At 40.0% G+C, this 11972-nt stretch overlaps 3 protein-coding genes across 3 annotated transcripts; 1 reads left to right on the plus strand and 2 right to left on the minus strand.

Annotated features, from left to right (window-relative positions):
• Positions 1 to 692: 692 nt before the first annotated feature.
• On the minus strand, positions 693 to 1631 carry LOC130691564 (larval cuticle protein LCP-22-like). The gene is made up of 3 exons (XM_057514519.2): positions 1492 to 1631; positions 1160 to 1419; positions 693 to 1077 (listed from the first exon to the last, which is right to left on the minus strand). Exons 1-3 carry the CDS (start codon positions 1597 to 1599, stop codon positions 789 to 791), a joined length of 657 nt encoding a protein of 218 aa, XP_057370502.1. The 5' UTR covers positions 1600 to 1631; the 3' UTR covers positions 693 to 788.
• Positions 1632 to 2034: 403 nt separating this feature from the next.
• On the plus strand, positions 2035 to 2931 carry LOC130691573 (endocuticle structural glycoprotein SgAbd-3-like). Its single transcript, XM_057514529.2, has 3 exons — positions 2035 to 2171; positions 2250 to 2512; positions 2592 to 2931. The coding sequence occupies exons 1-3, from the start codon at positions 2163 to 2165 to the stop codon at positions 2914 to 2916; spliced, it is 597 nt and encodes a 198-aa protein (XP_057370512.1). The 5' UTR covers positions 2035 to 2162; the 3' UTR covers positions 2917 to 2931.
• Positions 2932 to 10664: 7733 nt separating this feature from the next.
• Positions 10665 to 11841, minus strand: LOC132087701 (larval cuticle protein LCP-22-like). Its single transcript, XM_057514514.2, has 3 exons — positions 11702 to 11841; positions 11370 to 11629; positions 10665 to 11287 (listed from the first exon to the last, which is right to left on the minus strand). Exons 1-3 carry the CDS (start codon positions 11807 to 11809, stop codon positions 10999 to 11001), a joined length of 657 nt encoding a protein of 218 aa, XP_057370497.1. The 5' UTR covers positions 11810 to 11841; the 3' UTR covers positions 10665 to 10998.
• Positions 11842 to 11972: the final 131 nt, after the last annotated feature.

The raw sequence follows: 11972 nt of genomic DNA on the forward strand, positions 1-11972 counted from the left end.
CTTAAAATTCAACTGTCACATTAGAGAGGCATCTAAACCACAGAGGTAATGTACACGAACTAACTAGACATGGTAAAAAATATGTAGCTCAGTCTCAGCAGTAACCTATTGAAGTTGAGACTGAAAGGTGAGACAATACGATATGAAGAAAAAAAAAGAAAAGGAGAGAAAAATGAGATAACGGCCATTATGGATTTTTTGTGACCCTTCCCACAGCTCTCGTCGCTTACAAACCCATGACTAAAAAAATTGTCAGTTTCTCGGAAAACCGTCTAGCAAAAAACAAAAAAGAAAAAAAAAGGAAAAAGGAAAAACCAGTGACCGATGAGAGAAAAAAACAAGAGGAGTGCACTAATTTAGAAAACGACATTATGTCGGAGCTGATTGTCGCTATCAAATTGTTTTAGTAAATTCGCTATTTGAAACGAAGATTTATTAACAGCGGAGACTTGGACTCATGTAAAATTTTTATTGTGAATCCGAATGATGAAACTTGAAAAATAATTTGGACTGATTACTGTCTTAGACATTTTCTTAAGTGCTTATCCCTCAGTCCGTTCTCAATCAATATCCAGCATTTCACATCACGATGTACCTACACATCATTCAGTCGCATCGCAATACTCTTCCACAGCAAATCAACGCCGAGCACCCAACATCGACGCAACAACTCAATTTCATAAAGAACTACATTAAATTTCAAACAATCACGTTTACTAGATGGTATCGGCTTTCATAGATGAAGTACATGGCTTTAAATTATTTATTCAATTGAGAGTTTCATTAATTTAGTAGATCTTGTAGCCTTTACCGTTGAAAGGGATGTGGACAGGCAGTTCGTATTCGTGGACGGGAGCGACGGGCAAGTGATCACCTTTGGGTTGAAATCCGGCTTCATCAGCGGCCCAAGTGAAAGTGAACTTCTGACCCTCAGGAGAAATCCAGTAAGAAGATCCTTTGTTGGTGTTGCCAAGGACTTCGCCGTAAGATTCTTTTCCATAAGAATCATAGGTGACTCCTTGCATCTTCTTCTGGACCTGAGACTCTTCACGGGTGGTGTAATCAGACTGGGCGTAGCTATAAATTGAAACAATTCAGTTTATTAGTATGCGAATCTTGGATCCCCATATTAAAGGGATACTGAATGAAACTGACTTACCTCCATTGGCTACTGCCATCGATGTTGCGTTCATCAGATTGGCTGGTGACGGTAATGGCAGCGTACTTGTTATCCTTGTAGGCTGGTGCGGAGTAAGCTGGTGCGGGGTAGGCGGGCGCGGTGTAGGCTGGTGCTGGGTAGCTAGGAGTAGGGTACTTTGGAGCGGGGTAGCTTGGGGCTGGATAACTGGTAGCTTTGTATTCCGGTTTGAAGCTGGATGGTACGGCGGCAGCAACAGCCAAGAATGCGGCGACGAAGAACTATCGGAAAATGCCGTTATTAATTTTAAGTCCAAAGTTTTTTCCACTTTAAGAAGAAATAAAAAGCCTTACCAGCTTCATGTTGTACAATGTTAGTTTGGTAAACAACTGATGCTTTTTTGTTCTCCATTCTTGGGCTTTTATAGTCAAGTGAATGGTAAGTAACATGTAGTCGGGCATCTAGTTGACCTAGTTATTTTGGCTGCTAGCTTTCGTTCTAGTAACATAGGTGTGGGCGTTGTGCAAAAATTCTGCACTCTCACTTTTCACATTAGACACTTTGCAAAATGTTTCCCTTCTTTGCGATAGCTCTATCTGCCAGACCGTCTACAATTTCACATTTCAATAGCCCAGTTTTAGACGAAAGTGCTAGAATTTGCCAAATGCATTGAATAAAAGTGCTGAATCTCTTAAAATTGGTATATTGATTTCTTTCTACTCGTTCAAAGTGAACATCTTCGCGTAAATCAAGAGAAAGGTTATTAATTGCTCAATAAACCAAAGCAGAAGTATAAGCAAAAGTACGTAGATGTTCCTACCTATTCGCCGCATGCAATCACTGCATTGCAAGAGCCATGGCCTGGAATGCAAACCATAGATAACCACCAAAGGACGGTGATCATCGCTTTCAAAAGTAGGTTGTTAAATGAAATAGAAACGACACACCCTTTTCTGCCGGCTACATAAGCCCGTGTGATTGTGATTCAAGTCATCAGTTGTTCAAATCATCAATAGTACTCAACATGAAACTAGTAAACGGAATTTTATATTTGATTTTGATCTTAGAAGTTTCATCTCTTATTAACAAGTTTCGATTTCTTTTCGTGTAGTTTGTCCTCGTCGCTTTCTTGGCCGTCGCTGCCGCTGTTCCATCCAGCTACAAGCCGGAATACAAAGCTCCCAGTTACCCTGCCCCAAGCTACACTACACCAAAGTACCCTACACCGAGCTACCCCGCACCGAGCTACCCCGCACCAGCCTACCCCTCACCAGCCTACCCTACTCCCAGCTACAACAAGGACAACAAATACGCTGACATTACCATCACCAGCCAATCTGATGAGCGCAACCTCGATGGAAGCAGCCAATGGAGGTAATTCAACTTAATTCTTTACGTTATTACCATAGGGTTTAATAATTCTTAAAAATAAATTTAATTCTTTCACCTATAGCTACGCCCAGTCTGACTATACTACCCGTGAAGAGTCTCAGGTCCAGAAGAAGATGCAAGGAGTCACCTACGATTCTTACGGCAAAGAATCGTACGGTGAAGTCCTTGGCAACACCAACAAAGGATCATCTTACTGGGTTTCGCCTGAAGGCCAAAAATTTACCTTGACGTGGACTGCCGATGAAGCCGGTTTCCAGCCCAAGGGTGATCACTTGCCCGTCGCTCCCGTCCACGTTTACGAGCTTCCAGTTGCTCCCGTCCACGAATACGAACTCCCGGTCGCCCCCGCTCTCCCTTATGCGCGGCGCACTGGACTCGGCTATTAAAATTTAAACATTTCGTTAGTGATATCTATGCGATGCGACCTATGCAGGCCTAACTTATTCTAATTATGTTCAAATAAACGAATGGAAACGGAACACATTTCAAACATGAAACTTGTTGCTCCTAAAAATTATTGTTGTGATAGGGAACAAAATAAAATTACAAAAAAGATATACCTGGATTTTGTTACTCATCTGCCACCTAGCGGCTGAACGCGGAGAAAATTCCCGATCTTTAGCGTTCCATTCACGCACGGTGATTACGTCATACAAATCTTATATTTTGCATTTCCACGCATAATTATTGTTCTTTAATGCATTCTATCTTATTAAAGCAACAATGTAAAAAGGAAAAAATAAAGTTCATTTCTTGTTTTCGTCAATTTAGTTTATTATGTTTGCGAAATCTAACAAAAACGTGCAAAAAACACCACTTGTATTTTGTAAACGATGGTTGCATCGTCTGGGAACGGTATAAAAGACTTGATAAAGCACTCCAAGGATAGTAACGGTGTTAGCTCGCTAGCACCGTTACGGTGGGATGCCATAGGTTCAACTATGTGCGATGGTATACGGTGGCTAATATGGTGATGGACGTAGTCCGACCATTTGGAGATTGTCTGACGCTAATTCCAGGTCGAAATGGCTTCAAGACTATCGTAAAGATCCACATTAGCTACAGTATGCTATCACACATGGCTGCACTCATGGTAAATGGTGGCTATATGGTGATGAACGTAGTCCGACCATTGGAGATTGTCTGACGCTCATTCCAGGTCGAAATGGCTTCAAGACTGCGGTAAAGATCCATATAGTCTGAACAACCTTGGCTCGACTGAAAGCGAACGCTGTACCCCTAAATGGAGGAAGCTAGGAGTCAACACGGATTATCGGCCGGTAATTCGACCAAATCCCACTTTTGTTTTTACATTTTACCCGTTCATCCTGCAACGTACCTGCGTAAGTAGTATGCGTAACGCATAATATACAAGCTTTAAAATATTGATTACGCTTTATTTACCCTTGATTTCCTATGACTTAGTTCTTTAAGGCGTATTAACACTGTGTATGAAATTTATTGCCTGGCAAGAACGTGTCCTTGGATGGTTTGCTGGACATACCCCTATACGTTAAATAATAGAATGAAATTATTAATAGATTTTTGTTTTCAGGAACGCGTTAAATTCTTATATTACGGTTCTTTCAGAAAAGGCTAGACAATGGAAAACGACCGTGATGAATCATTTTTGCATAATAATTTATCTAACGCAGGAGCGAGCAGGATGGTGAAACTCTTATCTTACCTAGTGGGCTCTTGGCGATAAGTTGATAAAGATTTAATAGGTCACGGTTACTTGTTGCCAACCCGTTCAAGTCGAAACTGGTCAAAGCTTCAAATTTTGCATTTCACTTGCTGGAATGCAGGTGAAATATTTCGGCATAACGAGGGATTAGTGGCGCACAAAATCAAGTCACAAGTGAAGTTGAATTTCAGCCTACATCATTTAGTAATATAACAACATTGCAACAACTTGCACGATTTTATGAAATTTTTGAGAGACTAATCTGGCTCATAATTTTGAGGCCAGAGCCGACGGCCTCCTGCAAGTTTCAGGTGGAACAGGTAGTACTGATTAAATGGCAGTACCAAAAGAAAGACGTTTCCATAAAGTTAATAGTTGCATGTTGCCAATCACTAACACAAGCAAAATTTTGCTCGAAAATTAAAACATCCACAATTTTTTTTGTTGAGAACGAGATGCACGACACGCAGTATTTGACTGTACACTATGGAATTACCGAAATTATAGAGATACAAAAGTTAAACTGTTCGCGCTGGTAAAAATGACATGTGGCATGGTTTCAGTTAATAGTTTTGGAGGTAGAGGCTGAAAAGTGAGAAAAAATTGAAAGAAAAAGAAAGGAAGCGGCCATCATGGATTTTTGATCCCCTCTTCCCCCAGTTCCAATATGCGGATGTTTTCTCTACCTTAAGAAATGCATTTTCTCGAAACTGTTGAACCAAAAAGAAAGTATAAATAATAAAAAAGTGGCGGGTGGGGTATGAGAAAAACAATCACTTGAAGGCGCTAAAATGGGTGGAGCAATGGGGATAGCGCACTCGAGCGAATCAACCACGGGAACTTGGGTGGGAAATAATAATTATATTAATGGATTATTACCGGGCAGACGGTACGCTGTCGTCATTCGCACGTACAAGAGAGAGAGACTACGTCGTAACCGAACTTGACTACATCTAAAGGCCAAGAGAAAAACGCTGTCCGCCTGTTTCAGCAATAAAACGTCTTTACATTTCACGATCATTCACTTGGTGAGATGCTATAGTGAAAGTAAAAGAGGATCGATTCGTTGAACTGAATAAAGGGCTTTCAAATTGATGGCGCTATGGGTCGTTGTAGACGGTTGGATGCTACCCAAGCACCGCCAGTTCATCCTTAACGAGGCAGAAAACATGTGTAGCATGACGTTTGTTGGCGTGGTGAAAGGAGGTGGCTACAAATAGGCATGCCCGGCTAAAAACATTCAAAATTGGCAGCTTATAGGATCGTATAAAAGGTATTAAAGCGATACCGCTATAGGCAACAGGGATGAATTAAGCAAAAAACTTGGACGAAATAAAAAATGATTGGTACGTTTTAACAGTACAGCGTCTCTGGCAGGACGTGCTGGACACCACAAAAGTCGATATAAGAACGCGACCCACCGAATGGGACAAACACTTGCACTCGAATCGTCTTCTTAAAATGTCGGCCTTGCCTTTCTCCTTTTGTTTCATCGCTCTCTTATGCGCACACGTGCAGGCATTTCATTATCGATGGAGCCATCTACATCCAGGTAACTTTGTCGGGGTCAACGTCGGTTTCGGCTACTGTAGCGCGTCAATAGAGCAATGGAAATGCATAATACCTTTCGAATAGCGTTGTGAAGGTCTTTGTTTTGATTGAAAAACTAGAATCGGATGTGCTCGTCGAGGACACAACTATCAGAATAATAATTGAATTAACTAGCCGAAATAATTGAATTCGTAAAAAAATTTAACTGAATTGGTAAACTGTAGCCCAGCCTGTACGTGTAGCAATCATCTTTTTAAATTTCGAACTAATTCCGAACCACAGTAGGTTGAAATTTTAGCTTGATAAACATGTGAACCCTACGCTGGTTTTCGCTTCGAGCATGAACTAAAACTAACCTACGATTAACCAAACATTCACAGTCGATCTGAAAATCGGTTTATGCAGTAAAATCCCTTCCCTTAAGTAGCATGCGCCACGTAGCCTACCTGGGAAAGTTGAACGTTGAAGATGTCCGATGCTTCCAAATCCAAGACGTGATTCCGTACGAAGGCGAATGAAGCACTACATTTTCTTGAATCAAATACTGAAGGAAATAAAACAGAGCACCAGTCAAAGTTATTTATGATTTCATTAGAAACAGGCAATTGTAGACTATTACCTCAACATAGTTTTTCAATTGATTACAGTTTTGCACTTCATCAGCAACAAAGGGGCCTTTGTTTATCACAGAAGTATAAAATCCTAGTTATTTCTTTATTAGAAGAGCCATCACATATTGCGAGCAAGGTTTGGTGGCAATTACCTATCCAAAGTTTGATAAGTGCTGTTTCATTTTAAGATTTAAAGATAAAGTTTTCACCTGATGTTGCTTAGCTGGTAGTATTCTGAGTTTACAATTCATTTCTCCCCATAGTACAAGACAAACTGTTTGGAATTCCATGTATCAAACATTAGGAAAAATATCCAATTAACATAGATGGGGAACATTCTGGGTGCTTTTAACTTTCACATGACTTCTTGTGCATTTGTAGCTATTTGGTAACCCTATTTCAATTCAGAATTGTATAAGAAAGTTAACTCCATAATCTAACAAATTATTTGAATAAAATCTAATTGCCAGAAATAAGCATTACTTATTCAGCCAGCACATTTTCCCAGGTAGCATTATCAGCATATGATTTCCTAAACTCTGTTTGGAACATTGGATTAACTAGTTGTTTTGCAAAGTGGTCTTACATTTTGGTGCCCCTTCGTTCCCACGTGCCATTTTTCTGTCTAAAGGAATAATCGAAAATGCTCTAGGTTAAAATAAGACAAAACGATCATTTGGCCATGAACTTTAGACACAACAACTCACTTGAATGCCTATTGCCAAGCACCATAGTAGAAACAAAGATTCCAAAAACGAAACCATGAATTTCAATTATCCAAATTAGATTTGTTTGTCACACTAACACTTATTTCACAGTAAATCACACACAAAGAGGATGACGAAAGGCCGTGCTGAGTGTGTGCTACGAAGTACGAACTTCGAATTGTAATATTTTCTTGACTTTTGATTTCCCTTCCTCTCTGTCTACCTCACGTTGCCAACTTGAGCAGTTATTTAACTATGATAATTATTAGAACAAATCAAATCATTGATTCGTTGTAATATGGTATGCTGAGAAAGTAAAACGTAATGAAATACAGTACAAGAAATTGCATTCGTCTTTGCCGAAATTTACCGATTTGAAAAGCATTGAACTTCGTGAGAAGCGGGGCAAAAGGTTTCGTGTTAGGTATGATCAAGTTTGGCTAAGAATTGCTGTTGTTATAAAAAGCTAATTACATTTTGCTGGTTGCAGGTCGTGGCTCTCTTTTTCCGTAACTCAAAAACTTTAACGATACTTAGTCTAAAGAGTTCCTTTAGTTACCTCTTAATCAGTAGGGTTGCATAAGTTGACTATCCCTTTAGAAACGACTGAACGTCGGTGGCGAATGTCAACACTTTGATTCAAAATTGTATTTTGAAAATCAAAATATAATGCTGGTATACAAAGGGGAAAAACTACATGTTGGGTGTATTAAATAGTAGAACATCATTTACTCACTAAGAAGTTTATCCCAAAAAGGTGTCGGCTGGAACGGCACCTTTTCCGTACTGGGCCAAGGTATTCATAAATGAAGGGCCACTGTAGGGGGTGAGGTTGTTTAAATATGGGATAAAACTACCAGCAGATGGTTGGGCGGCGTTGGGCATCTCGTTTTGATAGGCAACGTATGGAACATTGACGTAGGGGTTCCAAAAAGTAGGGACAGTGACGGGAAGTGGACGTTTCTGATTATTAGGGTTTACAGCAACTTTAGCAATGGAGGATACTGGAGAAAACGCAAAGCTTTCGTCAAAACCATTGATTTGTGGCATATCATAAATTCCTAACTGTTCCAGTACGCTCTTCAAGCTGTCAACCTTTGCTGTTGTGTTTTCGGAACGGAAAGGGATGGTAGGCGACGGGCAATTAGTGGAAGTAAAGACGCACGATAAGTACATATTGATGATTCTCTGAGTACTTTCCTTACACATTCGACTTATAAGATTCAAGTTTGTGACGAGAGCATTGAATGCATTGGCATTTCGACTTTGTTTGTCGTCAGCAGCAACTGGAACTGAATTCGTCAATAATGGCTCACGAACGACAGTAGAAGTCTCAAGAGGGATAGATGCTGCTAGTGCAGTGGCAATGATTGGAAAAAGAATGATCTGTTCAAATTCACAATGATCACATATTATAAGATGCATATAGTTAAGTTCAAGTAAAACAGCTTTACGTTGCAATATACTTACCAAAAATTTCATGGTGATTCTTGTTGTTTAAAGTATACGGGAAGATCGTTCGTTGAATACTGAATATCAAAGGGTCTACTTCTCGGGTTTTTATACACCGAGGAAGCGAATGGCAATATCACCGTAAGCATGTCATTTTATACGAATAGAATATTACTTACAATGTCTTGACCAGCGTAATTGCCTCCTATACGATTTTCTTCCCCGCTCAAAACAAGATGAAAAAAAAAACTGGTTTAGAGTTCATTATATGGTTCCATCATACTGGATCCAGTCCAGCTAAAATGCCCCGACTCCTTGGTCAAAGCTGAAGATCAGACAAAGGTGAACTTGCATTTTTGCATACACGATGGCATGAAGTCAGTGATCTGGGCAAGTTCTCCGCCGGACCATCTGCGCATAGTATTGAGCAGCCAACCCAACTGATTCAACTTTATACCACATTCACCGCCTCATTTATAAAGATGCCCAGTTTTAGAACCATTTCGTTGATCAAAAGTATGAAAAAAACAAGGCGAAAACCTTAATGCGCTAAAAAATGACACCTTGCTGTCAGGCTGTTGGCCATTTTCTGTATAAATGAAAACCTAGTCAATACTTTCCCAACATTAAGTTTTATTGAATTTACGGTACGCTTATAGAACCACACTAGGTATTATCAATATCTTTTCGTTAATTGGGACCGTCTCGAAAAGGAGGGGCGTGTGAGAAGTTTGGTCTACCGGGCAAAATTGTGTCCATGACGGATGGTTCGTGAGGCAAGGTCAGGCCAGCCAAGTACATCGGATAAAATTAGCAACAGGTAAATAGCTGCCTTCAGCATTGGCTTGCTGCACGCGTGTTCACAACGCGGGGAATTTTTATTTCAAGGTTCTGCAGGGCAGGATCAAGCGTCTGGAAACAGCCGTGCTGGATCATTTACAATGGCAGACGATGTGTTAACTAGGCAGACAGACCAAGAGTATTGTAGAAATTTTTGTTTATACCAGTTTTCTGTTAAGAATAGAGTCGACAAAGATTGATGAGGTCAAGTTGAGTTGCTGCCCACCTATTCAAGTGAACTCTGGCCGAGGCATCAACATTTGTTGCTGATTTTTCCGGAACACATGCCCACGGTGGAATGCATAATCACAAATTAAATAGTATTTAATTATAGCTACATTATATATATTGCCAGACCATACAACAGTATGGTGAGTAATGTAATTCTATACGAATTTTGATTGGTTACTAGTAAGAAACGCATAAATTTAAGGCGAAATAGGAATTGGTATTTAAATAGCAGTACAAAAAGAAACCTTACCATTCAGTTGAAAATAACAATTTACCAATGATTAACGAAAAATACTACTAAAGCTAATTAAACTTTAGTGCAATAATAATATTTACCGAGCACTTTACGGTGGCACTTGCAGTCTTAATTGAGATGGAACACGATTCACCAATAAAACAAAATTCAAATAGGATATTTGTATGGTAATGCATACAAGGTATTCCGCACATACACAAATAGAAGAACAAAGTCTGAACCGGTTCCATAAAGCCTAGTGCCCACTAATTCAGGTTTCAATACTCTTGGAGGTATAAGCTGAAAGGTGAGAAAATGTGTTTCGAAATCGAAATGCTTTCGAATCGTTATTCGAATGCACAACACTTAAAATTCAACTGTCACATTAGAGAGGCATCTAAACCACAGAGGTAATGTACACGAACTAACTAGACATGGTAAAAAATATGTAGCTCAGTCTCAGCAGTAACCTATTGAAGTTGAGACTGAAAGGTGAGACAATACGATATGAAGAAAAAAAAAAGAAAAGGAGAGAAAAATGAGATAACGGCCATTATGGATTTTTTGTGACCCTTCCCACAGCTCTCGTCGCTTACAAACCCATGACTAAAAAAATTGTCAGTTTCTCGGAAAACCGTCTAGCAAAAAACAATAAAGAAAAAAAAAGGAAAAAGGAAAAACCAGTGACCGATGAGAGAAAAAAACAAGAGGAGTGCACTAATTTAGAAAACGACATTATGTCGGAGCTGATTGTCGCTATCAAATTGTTTTAGTAAATTCGCTATTTGAAACGAAGATTTATTAACAGCGGAGACTTGGACTCATGTAAAATTTTTATTGTGAATCCGAATGATGAAACTTGAAAAATAATTTGGACTGATTACTGTCTTAGACATTTTCTTAAGTGCTTATCCCTCAGTCCGTTCTCAATCAATATCCAGCATTTCACATCACGATGTACCTACACATCATTCAGTCGCATCGCAATACTCTTCCACAGCAAATCAACGCCGAGCACCCAACATCGACGCAACAACTCAATTTCATAAAGAACTACATTAAATTTCAAACAATCACGTTTACTAGATGGTATCGGCTTTCATAGATGAAGTACATGGCTTTAAATTATTTATTCAATTGAGAGTTTCATTAATTTAGTAGATCTTGTAGCCTTTACCGTTGAAAGGGATGTGGACAGGCAGTTCGTATTCGTGGACGGGAGCGACGGGCAAGTGATCACCTTTGGGTTGAAATCCGGCTTCATCAGCGGCCCAAGTGAGAGTGAACTTCTGACCCTCAGGAGAAATCCAGTAAGAAGATCCTTTGTTGGTGTTGCCAAGGACTTCGCCGTAAGATTCTTTTCCATAAGAATCATAGGTGACTCCTTGCATCTTCTTCTGGACCTGAGACTCTTCACGGGTGGTGTAATCAGACTGGGCGTAGCTATAAATTGAAACAATTCAGTTTATTAGTATGCGAATCTTGGATCCCCATATTAAAGGGATACTGAATGAAACTGACTTACCTCCATTGGCTACTGCCATCGATGTTGCGTTCATCAGATTGGCTGGTGACGGTAATGGCAGCGTACTTGTTATCCTTGTAGGCTGGTGCGGAGTAAGCTGGTGCGGGGTAGGCGGGCGCGGTGTAGGCTGGTGCTGGGTAGCTAGGAGTAGGGTACTTTGGAGCGGGGTAGCTTGGGGCTGGATAACTGGTAGCTTTGTATTCCGGTTTGAAGCTGGATGGTACGGCGGCAGCAACAGCCAAGAATGCGGCGACGAAGAACTATCGGAAAATGCCGTTATTAATTTTAAGTCCAAAGTTTTTTCCACTTTAAGAAGAAATAAAAAGCCTTACCAGCTTCATGTTGTACAATGTTAGTTTGGTAAACAACTGATGCTTTTTTGTTCTCCATTCTTGGGCTTTTATAGTCAAGTGAATGGTAAGTAACATGTAGTCGGGCATCTAGTTGACCTAGTTATTTTGGCTGCTAGCTTTCGTTCTAGTAACATAGGTGTGGGCGTTGTGCAAAAAATTCTGCACTCTCACTTTTCACATTAGACACTTTGCAAAATGTTTCCCTTCTTTGCGATAGCTCTATCTGCCAGACCGTCTACAATTTCACATT

The sequence above is a fragment of the Daphnia carinata genome, chromosome 1 (assembly GCF_022539665.2).
Source record: "Daphnia carinata strain CSIRO-1 chromosome 1, CSIRO_AGI_Dcar_HiC_V3, whole genome shotgun sequence".
Classification (NCBI taxonomy): domain Eukaryota; kingdom Metazoa; phylum Arthropoda; class Branchiopoda; order Diplostraca; family Daphniidae; genus Daphnia; species Daphnia carinata.

Excerpts from the sequence above, each read along its gene's own strand:
- LOC130691573 (XM_057514529.2), top strand. Across the intron at positions 2,513-2,591 it reads GATGGAAGCAGCCAATGGAG|CTACGCCCAGTCTGACTATA; the intron begins GTAATTCAACTT and ends TTTCACCTATAG.
- LOC130691564 (XM_057514519.2), bottom strand. The coding sequence starts at position 1,599 with ATGCCCGACTACATGTTACTTACCATTCACTTGACTATAAAAGCCCAA. Across the intron at positions 1,420-1,491 it reads CATTGTACAACATGAAGCTG|TTCTTCGTCGCCGCATTCTT; the intron begins GTAAGGCTTTTT and ends ATTTTCCGATAG. Across the intron at positions 1,078-1,159 it reads GATGGCAGTAGCCAATGGAG|CTACGCCCAGTCTGATTACA; the intron begins GTAAGTCAGTTT and ends TTCAATTTATAG.
- LOC132087701 (XM_057514514.2), bottom strand. The coding sequence starts at position 11,809 with ATGCCCGACTACATGTTACTTACCATTCACTTGACTATAAAAGCCCAA. Across the intron at positions 11,630-11,701 it reads CATTGTACAACATGAAGCTG|TTCTTCGTCGCCGCATTCTT; the intron begins GTAAGGCTTTTT and ends ATTTTCCGATAG. Across the intron at positions 11,288-11,369 it reads GATGGCAGTAGCCAATGGAG|CTACGCCCAGTCTGATTACA; the intron begins GTAAGTCAGTTT and ends TTCAATTTATAG.